The 15343-nt window shown below is 44.2% G+C and overlaps 1 protein-coding gene across 7 annotated transcripts in view; it reads left to right on the top strand.

Annotated features, from left to right (window-relative positions):
• Positions 1-15343, top strand: part of TBC1D30 (TBC1 domain family member 30) — a 185369-nt gene that overhangs the window by 65200 nt on the left and 104826 nt on the right. Inside the window, exon 1 of one of the 7 annotated variants that reach the window (XM_033959129.1) lies at positions 12020-12038. The exons of 4 other annotated variants lie outside the window; for them this stretch is intronic. Coding sequence is in view for 2 of the 3 variants with exons in the window: in XM_033959130.1 (XP_033815021.1) it covers positions 13603-13759 (157 nt within the window). In the remaining variant the exon portion in view is untranslated. Of the gene's footprint in view, positions 1-12019; positions 12039-13466; positions 13760-15343 lie in introns of those variants that run through there. 2 more of the 7 variants (XM_033959130.1, XM_033959128.1) reach the window with 2 other exon arrangements.

The following is a 15343-nucleotide window of genomic DNA, read 5'->3' as shown; positions in this document are numbered from 1 at the left end:
AGTTTCCACATTAACCAGGAGGTGCGGTTGTCAGCCTTTGCACCCTCTTGTTCGAATAAACATGACACGGTTTTAAAATCGCTGGATCTACGCAGACTTTTGCTGAGGTACTTGGAGGTTGCAGACAAGTTTCATTTATCCAATCATTGGTTCGTGCTGGTTGGGCTGACTGGCTTAAGGTAAATCTGCATAGTCATTTCTGCAGCCTCCTCTTACAGTAAAGGCTCACTCTTCCTTTTGAGTGGAATCTTCGGTGTTTTCCCAAGGAGAGATTTGTAGAGCTGCCACTTGGTCCTCCTTGCATAATTTCATGAGGTTTTACAGGATAGATGTGGCAGTCAAGCAACATTTTGCTTTTGGTTCTTCTGTTCTGGCAGCTGACACATCAGTCCCACCCTGAATTTGAGGGACTGCTCAAGGACCATTCAGATGAGGGACAATCAAATCAACTTGTCCGGGAATAGAGTGGGATTGTACAAGAATGAAACATTAGGTTCTTAGCTTTGCTAATCTTCTTTCTTGTAAATCCACACTCTGTTCCTGGAGCCTGCCCTGGGAGTTGCTGATTCACCAATTGTCTGTCAAAGTACTGGTAAGTTGGACCTTTGGTTCTTTGACCATCCTTTCTAAGATTACATAGTAACATAGTAGATGACAGCAGATAAAGACCTGAATTGTCCATCTAGTCTGCCCAACCTGATTCAATCTAAAAATTTGTTGGGGGAGGCTTCTTCTTCTTAGCTATTTCTGGGCAAGAATCCAAAGCTCTGCCCGGTACTGTTCTTAGGTTCCAATTACTGAAGTCTCTGTCAAAGCTCACTCCAGTCCATCTACAACCTCTCAGCCATTGAAGCCCTCTCCAGTCCATCCTCCACCAAACAGCCATATACAGACACAGACGTGCAAGTCTGCCCAGTACTGGCCTTAGTTCTTCAATATTTACTATTATTTTCTGATTCTAGATCCTCTGTGTTCATTCCATGCTTTTTTGAACCCCGTCACCGTTTTCATCTCCACCACCTCTCTCGGGAGCACATTACAGGCATCCACCACCCTCTCCGTAAAGAAGAATTTCCTTACATTGCTCTTGAGTCTTCCACCCCTCAACCTCAAATTATGACCTCTGGTTTTACCATTTTCCTTTCTCTGGAAAAGATTTTGTTCTACGTTAATACTTTTCAAGTATTTGAACATCTGAATCATATTTCCCCTGTCCCTCCTTTCCTCCAAGGCAGGGGTGTCCAACCTTTTGGCTTCCCTGGGCCGCATTGGCTGGAAAAAATGTTTCTGGGACCGCACAAATGCGCAAACACTGCAGCAAGACAGAGGAGGGAGCCGGCAAGACGGTAAACACCCAGGGGCAGCAGAGGAAAATACTGCATCGCTCTCGACCGGGGCCGCACAAAATACTTCACGGGGCCGCAGGTTGGACACCCCTGCTCTAAGGTATACATATTCAGGGCTTCAAATCTTTCCTCATACATCTTTTGGCACAAACCTCCTATCATTTTCGTCGCCCTTCTCTGGACCTCTTCAAGCCTCTTTGTGTCCTTCGCCAGATACCATCTCCTAAACTGAACACAATACTCTAAGTGGGACTTCACCAATGATCTGTACAGGGGCATCAACACCTTCGTTCTTCTACTGGTTATGCCTCTCTTTATACAGGTCAGCATCTTTCTGGCAACAGCCACTGCCTTGTCGCACTGTTTTTTCGCCTTTAGATCTTTGGACACTATCACCCCAAGCCTATGTTAGTGCATCTTCCTTATATAGAAACATAGAAGATGACGGCAGAAAAGGGCTACAGCCCATCAAGTCTGCCCACTCTGCTTATCCACCCCCTGTCTATACCCTAATGACCCAATTTCCTTATCTTGACCCTCGTAGGAATCCCACATGGGTATCCCATTTATTCTTAAAGTCTGGCACGCTGTCTGCCTCGATCACCTGCACTGGAAGCTTGTTCCAATGATCAACCACTCTCTCTGTGAAGAAATACTTTCTGGTGTCGCCATGAAATTTTCTGCCCCTGAGTTTGAGCGGGTGCCCTCTTGTGGCCGAGGGTCCCTTGAGAAAGAAAATATCATCTTCCACTTCGACACGTCCCGTGAGGTACTTAAATGTTTCGATCATGTCTCCCCTCTCCCTACGTTCCTCGAGAGTGTAGAGCTGCAATTTGTTCAGTCTCTCTTCGTACGAGAGACCCTTGAGCCCCGAGATCATCCTGGTGGCCGTCCGCTGAACCGATTCAATTCTGCGCACATCTTTACTGTAATGTGGCCTCCAGAATTGCACACAGTACTCCAGATGAAGTCTCACCATGGCCCTGTACAATGGCATTATGACTTCAGGCTTTCGGCTGACGAAACTTCTATTGATACAACCCAATATCTGCCTTGCCTTAGATGAAGCCTTCTCCACTTGATTGGCAGTTTTCATGTCTGCACTGATGATTACTCCTAAATCTCGTTCTGCTGAAGTCCTAGTTAAAGTTTCTCCGTTCAAGAAGTACGTCCTGCATGGATTTCCGCTTCCGAGGTGCATGACCTTACATTTCTTAGCATTGAAGCCTAGCTGCCAGGTTGAGGACCAACTTCCCAATGTAAGCAGGTCCTGCGCCATATAATTCTGTAAACTGCATTCACTTACTATATTACATAGTTTGGCGTCATCGGCGAATAGTGTTATTTTACCTTGAAGCCCTTGAGTCAGATCCCCTATGAATATGTTGAAAAGGAGTGGACACAGGACCGAGCCCTGCGGCACTCCACTGGTCACCTCTGATGTTTTAGAGAGGGTACCATTAACCACCACCCTCTGAAGTCTGCCACTCAGCCAATCATTGACCCATGCAGTTAGTGTCTCTCCTAACCCCATCAATTCCATCTTGCTTAGCAGCCTGCGGTGTGGGACACTGTCAAAAGCTTTACTGAAGTCCAGGTACACGACGTCCAAAGACTCTCCCAAGTCCAACTTTCTTGTTACCCAGTCAAAGAAGCTGATGAGATTGGATTGGCAGGATCTACCCTTGGTGAATCCATGCTGACTGGGATCCCGAAGATTCCCTTCATTCAAGATCGTCCAATTTGCTTTTAATTAGTGTTTCCATGAGTTTGCACACTATTGATGTGAGACTCACTGGTCTATAATTTGCAGCCTCTGCCTTGCAACCCTTTTTTTGCACATTGACACAGTGGTATCTGATGAAGTCACCAATTCGCTTGAGATCTGTCTGCAGAAGTGTCTGACAGAAATGATGACAAGATTGGCAACACACAGTTCACCTTAGGCCAGGGGTATCAAAGTCAAACACATAAGGAGCCGAAATCTAAAACATAGGTTAAGTGGCGGGCCGAATTTTTTATTAAGATACTTAGGGGTCCTTTTATTAAAGTATACTAACCAATTTAGCGCGTGCTAAATGTGCACCTTAATAAAAGGACCCCTTAGTCTTAGTAGAAGTATAGAGTTACAACCTCTCCAACCCCACGCCGGCTCTGTGATGTAAACAAAATAAATAAAAAATACTTTTCTTCTCTTTTAGGTCCTAGTTCAAGCTTGCTGTCTAACACCAGTTCTGGCAGGATACACATTTCAAATCTGACATATTGTAATCACAAAACAGAAAATAAAATTATATTTCTACATTTTGTTGTCTGGTCATTATTCAAATCTTGTTGGTCCCAGGCTCTGGTTGTCTTCTGATAACTCGCTTGCCAGGGTCTCCTTAACATTTGTCATTTTCTTCTTTCTCCGTGTTAACCATCCATCTTCCATCTCTGTCCTCCTCTTCCATTTCCCTTCCCTCCCTCAGAGGTCTGGCATATTTCCTTTTTTTCATTTCCATCCCCGCAGCCGCAACGTTGGACCCCCACCATCCCCAGATCCACATCTCTCCTTTTCTCAACTACCTTTTCATCCAGCATCTCTCCCTCCTTCCCCACCACCCAAGGGTCCACGATCTCTCCCTTTCTCTACCCAACTACCCTCCTATCCAGTATCTCTATCCTCCTCCACACCATCCCTTATGTCCAACTTCTCTCCCTTTCTGTTCCTTCCCTTCCTCCATCCCATTGTCCACCATCTCTCTCCTTCTCTGTTTTTAGACCCATTATTTCTTCCCCTCCCATCTGTTTGGACCCCTCCTTCCCTCCCTCTGGGTATTTCTACACCAGGGCCCACCGCCGCCACATCCTCCCTCCCTGTATTTCCACATCAGGTGCCGCTGCAGCTGCCCCACCCTGAAGGCCTGTATCTTCTTTCTAGCAAGGTCTCACCTTCAAACAGCCTGCAGAGGATCGCCAGTGCTGTAGCGATCTTAATCAGGCTGCTGTCGACCTCCGCAGCACGTTCCCTCTGCCACGATCCCGCCCCTCTTCTGATGTATGGGATCGCGGCAGAGGGAACATGCTGCAGAGGTCAACGGCAGCCTGCGTAGGATCGCTACTGCACTGGTTTGAAAGTGAGTCTGGGATGGAGGGAGGGAAGGACAGAGGGCCATATCGTGGGCCACATCTAATTACCCTGCGGGCCAAATTTGGCCCGTGGGCATGAGTTTGTCACCCCTGCCTTAAGCCTATATCACATCCCCACTGCTTTTAATTTTTTTTTACATCATATTTATATATAACAGTGAACATTTTTAGGAATACATGGAAGCACTTAACACTAATTTTTCAATAATGTTTATATGGTACCATATTTTCCCCCAAACCATCAGTTAAGAACCCATCCCTTCCTCTCTTTCCTGTCCTCCCTAGCAATCACTTTCTCCCCCAAATCCAAGCTACAGAACACCACTTTCTCTTCTTCCTCAAGCTGAAAGCTAGCAGTCTCTCTCCCCCTGCCCTAATTCATTAAGTTAACCATTACTGCTGCCACTACTTCTTTCTAGTCCATTACATGTAGGCCGCTGCCATTTCCCTGCCTCCTGTATTCATAAAATACTACTGGCTCCCTTCAACCTTACTATATGAACTCACTCAGCATTTTCTTTCTAGCCAGACAGGTTAATATATATTTTCTGTTTCTAACTGGTGCACTAAATTTATGCAAGTCAACATGATTATGCACGCTTTGATCAATTATTCACAAACTTATTATATAGGTACAGTAAGCATAATCCCCTAGGGTGTAACTATCATCCATAACCATTCACCATAACATCCACTTGAAAAGAACAGCAGCTGGTGTATCTCAAAGCACATTCATTTTCATTTTCTCAGGTCTAGACTAATACAGCTGGACCTGACGGCAGCGTTCGACCTAGTTGACCATAACATACTTCTCCAAATTTTGGACACAATAGGCGTCTCAGACAAAGTATACTCATGGTTTGAAGGCTTCTTAAAATCCAGATCATACAAAGTAAAATCAACCCCTGCGGAGTCCCACAAGGATCTCCTCTATCCCCTACACTCTTCAACCTATATACAGCCTCTCTCGGCATGTACCTGAACAAACAAGGTCTAACCTCTTACAGCTACACTGATGATATCACCATCCTCATACTCTTTGACCAGCCAAAGCTAGCAATGACAGACACACTACACCGAACACTAGCTACAGTTACGACGTGGATGGAAAATCACAAACTGAAACTCAACCCAGACAAAACTAAATTCATCCTCCTAGAAAATAACAAAGTCCCTACCACTACCAACTTAGTAATCAACTCTATCAACTACCCTCTACAAACCTCCCTAAAACTATTTGGAATGACTATTGACAGGGGCTGCACCATGCAACCACAAAAACAAAATGATACAGAAATCTTTCGCAGTCATGAGGAACCTAAGACAAGTCTGAAAATTCTTTGAAAGACCACAATTTCTGCTTCTAGTACAATCACTAATCCTCAGTATACTCGATTACTGCAACATCCTCTACCTCCCCTGCCCGGCAATAATGATTAAACAACTACAAACGATCCAAAATACAGCTTTGAGACTCGTATATTCATTGAAGAAATATGATCACATCACTGAGGCATACATTGACTCACACTGGCTTCCAATCCAAGAAAGAATACAATTCAAATTTTACTGTATACTATTTAAAACTTTTAACGGGAACAGCCCAACCTACCTAAACAACCGCTTTATCCAAACTACCTCTACCAGGCATAGAAAAACACACCCCCCTTTCACTCACCCCACAATCAAGGAAGTAAAACAGAAAAAACTTTACGACGGCCTACTAGCCACTCAAGCAGCAAGACTAGATAACAAATAACAAATAACTAGATAACAAATTTCCACCCTATTGACATCAACCCCTGACTACAAGAGGTTCAGAAAGGATATAAAAACTATACTCTTCAAGAAATCCCTGAGTAAAGCCTAATACCACGAACACCTCCCCTACCCCTAATCCTACCTTTCCCTCTCTCAGAAACTATCTCCGATCTAACTTTATAACCCTTCCCTCCACAACTCTTATTGTAATCCACTTTGAACCGAAAGGTAATGGCGGAATAGAAATCTGTAATGTAATGCAATTAACTGAAAAATAATTGAAATAGTAAAGAGGAAACTAGACAAAGAGCCTCTGAAGGAAACAGGAAGGGAAGGGGGGGCCGACGACAAGAAGACTAGTCCAATGGACCCCAATCTAGAGCTTGGGGTGACAAAGCAGCTGATGGGCAGCCATTACTGGAACAATATCCCAGACAAGGCAATCGTAGCCAAGAGGGCCCCAGGAACAGATTCATGATTGACCCATAAAGGGCCAATCACCAGACAGATATATACCACTACTACTACTACTACTACTAATTATTATTTCTATAGCACTACCAGACGCACGCAGCGCTGTACAGAGTCACATAGAAGAAAACAATCCCTGCTCAAAAGAGCTTACAATCTAAACAGCCAAGACAAACAAACAGGATGTCATGGATACAGTTAAGAATACAGTTAGAGCATCAATCGCTCAACTAGTTTATATGGAATTTTGATATTAATCAGCTTATTTGCAAAGCTGGATTTAGGAATGAGCAATCGTGCAGAAAACTAGGCGATGAGCCATTTTCTGCATCTAGTTGGCAAATTTAATCATCGTTAAAGCTGTTAAAACAGGTTTAGTGACGATCGTTAGCATTAGTGCATATGGGCCTCAGTCATCTCCTCTCCAAGCCAAAGAGCCCCAATGTGTTCAGCCTATCTTTATAAGGAAGTCCTTATCATTTTATATACTGACCAAACTAAGAACCACTAAACTTGTCAGGGAGGGCAGATCTCCCCAAGGCTTTGAACCCCTCAGGGTTTGTCCTGGGAACAGAACTACCCCAGATCATAAAACTCTTTATAGGCCCTGCAACAGCACAAGCACTGGGTCCTTGGGTGGGTCACACGAGATACCAACATTTACTTGTTCTCTCCTCTTTATTGCCTTTCCATCCACACCCCAAGACCCCCCAGGCCTAAGCCACTCCAGAAAACATGAGCTTCAAGAAGGAGGTAGACACTTTCCAGAAAGAGTTACTGCCCTTCACATATCCAGTATGTCAGGGCAGGGGTGAAGAAATGAGCTTTAGAAAGAAGGTACTAGCCACTATCCAGAAAGAGCTACTGCCCTTCACATATCCTGTACTTCAGGACAGGGGAGTAGCCATGCATGGGTCTAGGACCACCCAACTTTGGCTCAGGCCCACCCAACAACTGTGCACACCTCATAACTAACATGGGGTGAATCTCTGTGGCCGTGCACCTGCCACCCTCAGCAGCTAGCTTCTTCAAAGTGCCAGCAACAGCGATTACTACTTGCTGCTTTCAGCTGATCCGAACGCCTTCTCTCTATCGCATTTCTCTGGTTGAGAACAATGATTACCTCTTGAAGCAGAATCCTCCAGGAAGGAAGCTGAGCCCTGGGACAATAAAGGCAGGGAGTCTGATCTCCAATTGTCCCAGTCCTACTCTGCTTGGTCACACAGGCTGGGAGTCAGACTCCTGCATGGTGGAGAGACCTCCTGAAAAGGCATATTTCCCCAGTCTGATCCTGGCACACCCCCAGGTAACATCATGGGCCCGTCAAATAAGCTTTCCATAGAAGATTTACAAATTCTGGAGTAAATCCTTTGACAGTAGGCCCGAAGGACCCCTGCAGGACCTCAGACTGGCTTCTCTTGGGCTCTACAGTGTCCATTGACTTGTGTTTTGCACCTTCATTATTTGAGAGCTCCGGGAGGGATTTTTTCCCTACCACCTCAGCCCCCCTGCAGTTCTCTAGACCTAGAGGACTCAGAGGAAGCTAAGCCCAAGGCTCTTGTCAATCCCTTGCAAGCATTGTGGCACATGGTACATGGACACACCTCAGCGAACTAGATTCAGGTCACAAACAAAGGCAGATACTAAAAATGCCTCAAGTAAATAAAACAAAACTCCTGTAGCTGAACTCATCGAGGTTCCCACCACTTGAGTTTCGCTGATTACTGCTTTCTCAGGAGGGGAAACTCATTTCAGCTTCTATATATTGGGGAACTACCAACCGGAGCATTTTGTTGGCGCAGCATGAGCCGTTTGGTGGTAGTTCCCCCAAGAAAGATATACTGGTGCTAGAAAAGGTTCAAATATGAACGACCAAGATGGTAAAGGGGATGGAACTCCACTCGTATGAGGAATGACTAAAATGGTTAGGGCTCTTCAGCTTGGAAAAGAGATGGCTGAGGGAAGATATGATTGAAGTCTACAAAATCCTGAGTGGAGTAGAATGGGTACAAGTGGATCGATTTTTCACTCTATCAAAAATTACAAAGACTTGGGGACATTTGATGAAGTTACAAGGAAATACTTTTAAAACCAATAAGAGAAAATTTTTTTCACTCACAGAATAGTTAAACTCTAGAACGCATTGCCACAGGTTGTGGTAAGAGTGAATAGTGTAACTGGTTTTAAGAAAGGTTTGGACAAGTTCCTGGAGGAAAAGTCCATGGTCTGTTATTGAGAAAGACTTGGGGGAAGCCACTGCTTGCCCTGTATTGGTAGCATGGAATATTGCTACAACTTTGGCCAGGTCCTAGGGACCTGGATTGGCCACCGTGAGAATGGGCTACTGGGCTTGATGGACCATTGGTCTGACCCAGTAATGCTATTCTTATGTTCTTATGAGTACAGAAAGGACTACTGGGTGAAACTGATAGAAGCCAAGAGGGAGATACGTCTGGCAAAAGTGCAGGCAGAAGAGCAAATGGCTAAAAATGTAAAAAAGGGAGACAAACATTTTTTCATATATATCGGTGAAAGGAGGAAGATGAAAAATGGAATTGCTAAACTAAAAGATGCTAGGAACCGATATGTAGAAAGTGATGAGGAAAAAGCAAACATGCTAAACAATTACTTCTGCTCTGTGTTCATAGAAGAAAATCTTGGAGAAAGGACTGAGATTGTCTTGCAGAGTTACATGGGAAAATGGAGTAGATTCTGCGCCGTTCACGGAGGAAAGTTTTTATGAACAACTTGAAAACTGAAGGTGGACAAAGCGATGGGACTGGATGGGATCCATCCTAGGATACTGAGGGAGCTCAGAGAGGTTGACAAGTCCTATTAAAGACTTGTGTAACAAATCTGTGGAGATGGGAGTGGTACCTGGGGATTGGAGAAGAGCGGATGTGGTCCGTATTCACAAAAGTGGTCACAGGGATGAAATGGAAACTATAGGCCGGTAAGCCTCACTTCAATTGTTGGAAAAATAATGGACGTGTTGCTGAAAGAAAGGATAGTAAACTTCCTAGAATCTAATGGGTTACAGGATCTGAGGCAACATGGCTTTACTAAAGGTAAATCTTGTCAAATGAACCTGATTGAATTTTTTGATTGGGTGACCAGAGAGCTGGATCAAGGACATATGCTAGATGTACAGTATTCCCCCGTAAATTCGAGGTTAAGCGTTTGTGGCCTCAGTCATTTGCAGGTTTTTTCTTCCTCCTGCTGCTTTCAAGAAGGGCCGGCTCAGTTGAAGGACCCGTGAGGAGAAGCAGCAGCTTGCATCCGTGTGGGAGGTGACTTGGAGGACACGGTTCCCAGCACCTGGTACTTGTGTGCTCATCTGCCCCCCCTCCCCATCACCCCTCGCGCCGTGGAATCTGGCCCGTCTGCTGCTGCAGCGGCACCTACTACTTCCAGCACGGCCACTGTGAGGGAGATTGGGGAGGCGGGAAAAAGAGAGGAGATCGCTGGAAGTTGCAGCAGTAGAGCGCGCACGCATGATGGAGCCTTCCAGCTGATGGCGACCAATGACAGCAGCCAAAAACAGAGCATGGAGGGCATTTTTGTACCACATCCATTTTTTGCAGTTTTTCACTTTTCGCGGTCAATCTGACAACCTAACCCCCGCGAATTTCGTGCCAAACAAACATGATTGAATTTTTTGATTGGGTGACCAGAGAACTGGATCAAGGACATATGCTAGATGCCATAGTGCTGACCAATTTGCTGATTCAAATTGATAAATCGATTTGTGGTCCAAAAAAATCAGACTCACCAATTCAGTGACCAACACTTCTCCCTCCACCCCCCCCTCCCGGTGAGACCTGATATACCTCTAGGCCTCCTAAAGCAGCAGTGCTCTGAACAGGCTGCTCGCAGGCTTCCCTGCTGGGGCCTTTCATCTTCTGCAGCACTGATGATGTGGCAGAGGGGAAGCCCTGGCAGGGCAGACTGCAATCAGCCTATTCATAGCGCTGCCTCTTCAATGCCAGCCACCACCACACTGCTGCTGCTTTGGGAGGCCTGGAGGTATGTCAAGTCTCACAGTGGGAGGGTTGGTGGGGTGCTGCTACACAGGGGAATGGGAGGGAGGGAGGGATGGAAAGCTGCTGCATAGGGGGATGGGTGGGAGGGATGGAAAGCTGCTGCATAGTGGGATGGTTGGAAAGCTACTACTCAGGGGGGTGAGAGGGAAGGAAAGATGTTGCATATGGGGGGAGAGACGGAAGTTGTTGGGGTGGAGGAGAAAAGGAGAGATGAAACAAAGCGGTAGGGGTGAGAGGAACAAATCCTACATATGGTAGAAGGGAGGAATACATGCATGGAGAAGGGAGGAATACATGCATGGAGAAGAGAGAGGGAGAAATGTTGGACATAGGGTGGAGGACAGGGAAAGATGCATGGGGAAAGAGAAAGAAATGTTGCACAAATGATAATGTAGGGAAGGAAGGAAAAGATGCTACATGGAGGGGACTAGAGAGGATTGAATCAGGGCACAAGGCAGGGAGAGAGAGAGATGATAGACAGTGAGAAAGAAACAAATGTTGAATATGACAATGGAAGGTAGAAAAAATAATTTTATTTTCTATTTTGTGATTACATTATGTCAGATTTGAAATGTGTGTCCTGCCAGAGCTGGTGTTAGGCAGTGAGCATAAGCTAGGACCTAACAGAGAGAGAAAAAGTTTTTTATATTTTTATTTATTTATACCACAGTGCTGGTATGGGGTTGGAGAGGGCAAGGCTACAAAATATAAACCCATCAGGACGTCTGGGAAAAAAAACCCAACTGATTGGGCAGGAAAAGCGAATTGAATCAAATTGATTCAATTGGCCAAATCAAATTGAAATTTTTTTCCCTGAATTAGGCAGCACTAATCTGCCACAGGTTTCACTGGTAGCCCCTCAGTCCTCCCCCATCCCACTGCTAGTCTACCTTAATGGTAGTTCTCTCAGCCCCATCGGTGGCAGCTTTGTTGATACACAGAGTCTGTGCATCGTTGCCAAGGACCAATAGAAGACTATCTTTAAGGTAGTCCAGGGGAGGGGAGGGGATGGGATGGAGGAGGTCATGCTGAGTCACAGGTGGATTGCTGGATTGCACTGAGGACGGGTTTGGAGTGGAAGACAAGAGGAAAGATGTTGTGAGGAGACAGAAGATTCTGCAACATTATGATTAATTTTATTAGCTGTGGTTACTTTTTAAAATCATGACTAATAAAGTGTTAATTGCCGCATTAACTGTGATGTGCAGCCCTAAAATAAACTCTAATTTTACTCTGTATCTTCTCAGTCCAGTTTTGGTTTATACCAGCTTAAACAATTTTTCAGGTAAAATGGTCCAATCCTGCTCAGTGCTTTAAAGGACAATCAGCATCTTAAATTTTACTATTAAGCTATAAAAATTAGTAGTATTAAATCAGGGTCATTCATACAAGTGATGCCCAGTATTTTGTGGCCATTTGTATTTGTTTGTGCTGCCCGGATGACTTGCTTGCATTTGCTCCTGATGAAGATATTGCAGTTCAAAGATTTGAGCTGGTTTGAAATTGGCACCAAAGAAATGTAAAGTTCTGTGATGCAAAGGAGAATGAAATAACTATGGACTCGAAAAGGTGTCTGTGATATCTGATCGGATGGTATAAGATTCGATCACTGCTGTTCAGTTATTGCAGTCACTTTAGTAAGGGTTTCTCTTTGATGACAAAACCTGGCAAAGTAGATGGGGCAGCCTAATGGTTAGAGCAATGAGCTGAGAGCTAAGGAAACCCATTTCAAAACCTTTCTCATCTGCTTGTGATCTTGGATAAGTCCTTTAATCTTTGATTGCCTTGGGTACAAACTTAGACTGTAAGCCCTCCAGGGACAGGAAAATGCTTAATGTAACTCACCTTGAGCTACATCCAAAATCCCATCCCTGACCTTCCTTCTCCATGATTCAAAGTAATTGTTTTCACCTGTCAGTCACTTAAGGGAATAAATCACAAGGATGTTGAGGGTATAGATGAATACTTTTAGTAGTATGACTGGATTTTTTTGTAAAGGGAATAAGTGCATGTGTGTAGAGGGGGAGGGGGGAGCTGTCAGGGTGAAAACATATTACTTTTACTGTTAACTCCAGTTATTACAATAGTAACTAGGTTTCATTGCATAATATGAGATCTGTGTTAAACAATTTATCTTAACAATAGTTCTCAATGACAACTATCCCCTTAATGGCTTATCTCTGGATATGTGATTGTTGTTTGTGGTATCTTATCTATTGCATGACTGCCAGCCAGATGCAGTGTAGGTAATATCAGTGACCTATGTTAGCTGATAAATACATACTTATTTTTGGACTTTTGTTCCAGATAGATATTTTTAGTGGGGGAGGTAAAACCTGATATCTGAAGTTTTTAAATCCCAGATAACAGTTTGAGCTGTTTCTTAACCTATAAATTTGGTTTTGTTCACAATGTGCTATATAAGGTGCAGGAGGAGTGACGGAGGGAGGAACCATGATTATGTAACTTGAGGTTGTAGCAAGTAGAAGGATGTGAATTTTATAGAGGCGGCTTAATTGTGGGCGTGTGCAAGGAACTTTTTTTTTTTTCTCTTTCTTTCTTTCACTGTCTCTGCACTGCAGATATGCTTGGCGAGAGCTTTTGTGATCCAATTTTCCCCTTAATTCTTTAAGAATTAGTTTCCCCTTTCCCAGTCTGCAAAAATAGCTTCTAGATAACATCCTTGTGCAAATTCATTACTGCAGCCATAAAGCGAAAACGGATCTGAGGTAGCAGAGGACAAATGAATTTGCATCACTGCTGAGAGAGAGTCTAAAGCTGTGATAACAGCTGCTAGGGTGAGGGAGAGGACCGGCTGCAGCTTTGCTGACTTACATTCTCCATCTCAAATGAGGCAAGACAAACTGACAGCTTCCCTCAGACGAGGGGGAAGATGTTTGAAAAGGCAGAGTGCAGGTGGCGTGGGCAACATTCTTAGCAACGTGCTGAAGAAGAGGAACTGCATCTCCAGGACGGCCCCTCGTTTGCTCTGCACTTTGGAGCCAGGTGACATTGGTGTGGGGGAGGGTGACGGGCAGACAGGAGAAGGAAGAGGCATTTTTCTGTTTTCATCTCCTCTAGATCCCATAAAATCTAAGATGGTTTTGGTGCTTCTTGAATTTCTGATTTGCCTTTCTCGGGGTGAAGAGAGGCCAGGCAGGCGTTCTTGAGCTGTTGATCTTATAATCCAGCTTTGATCGTGTGCCACCTGGATAGTGGGGAACTGAAGGTTGGCCGCAGCTGCCAGCGCAGAGGAGATTGTGAAAAAACAGCAGGACCGAGATGAGTAGCTTGAGTAATGTGTGTGTGTGTGCATGTCGCATGCTCAGCTGGTTGTAGGTATTGCTGTGGCTGGTTTTGCACTGTCTTGACCCAGCATAGAAATGGCGGCTGTGGGCTCTGCCATTAGGGTGTGGATTTATTGTAAATCATTCCAGGGAGGAAGATATAGTCTGCATCTTTACCCTTCTGTGGTGTGTTGTAGACTCGGAATATTTAAAGCTTAGAATCTTACAGAAATTCTAGAAGATCCCTGTTTATAAAGACAGAAGAATATTCGTTTAGCTTTTCTGGTTCTTAGTCTGATGCTTCTCTAAGCACTAGGCTATAGAGTCAGATGCTGCTGCTTGCATCATGGGAAACTCATCTCACTTTCCATTGCCTCAGGTACTGCCTTAGTGCCCTGTTTACTAAGCATTTCCTATAAGACACATTATGAGAGAAAAGCCTCTAGATTATAAACTGCCTGATACAGAAATACTTGTACCTGGATTGTAACTCTCATGGAGCCTGGGGTTGGGAAAGGTGCTTAATTAGATACACATTCTAGGATGTGAGTCTATGCAGCCTCCTGCTAGCAGTACCAGGTCTTTAGATTTTAATTCTCATTAACCCTTTCAGGACCAAGGGACATATTTGTCCCATAACTTTAAAATCCTATAAATTTTGATTGGGATAGTCTACAGTTCTAAATTTGATATGTATGGATTCCATATGATACTGCCTTTATGTAAACAAACTGGTTCAGACATTCATTCATTAGCGTCGTTGCCAGATTGACGAGAAGATTCACTTGCCACACTGTCCATAAGCCAGAAGTGTGATTTTTCTTAAAAAAAATAATGATATTTCACAAAAAAAATCAATTTTTTGGCATCTGCAAGCCCTTTTTACCATAAAAATGTCGTCAAAACCACAAAAATTGGCCTACGATCCTTATGGTCCTGAAAGGGTTAAGGAAGTTTATTTGTAAGACAGTTCTATATGTTGCCAAAATGACACATAAAGTGGCTAAAATAAAAGAAGGGAAATGTATAATAAATGTGACGTCCATGATCAGGACAATATTGATTTCAAACAAGTTTACTGTAATAAATATATTTCTTGAAATACCTTATTTGTTTTGGATCTCTTAGATTAAGGACCATGGTGAACGGATGGCCTCTTATCTGTAATCTATGCAGGAGATTAAGGGCTCCTTTTACGAAACTGCGTTTAGCGGTTTAACGCGCGTAATAGCGCACACTAATTTGCCGGCCGCGCTAGCCGCTACCGCCTCCTCTTGAGCAGGCGGTAGTTTTTTGGCTAGTG

Source organism: Geotrypetes seraphini, chromosome 9 (assembly GCF_902459505.1).
Source record: "Geotrypetes seraphini chromosome 9, aGeoSer1.1, whole genome shotgun sequence".
Taxonomy (NCBI): domain Eukaryota; kingdom Metazoa; phylum Chordata; class Amphibia; order Gymnophiona; family Dermophiidae; genus Geotrypetes; species Geotrypetes seraphini.
Note: the sequence above shows the minus strand (reverse complement) of the source record. Positions and strands in the feature narration are given on the sequence as shown.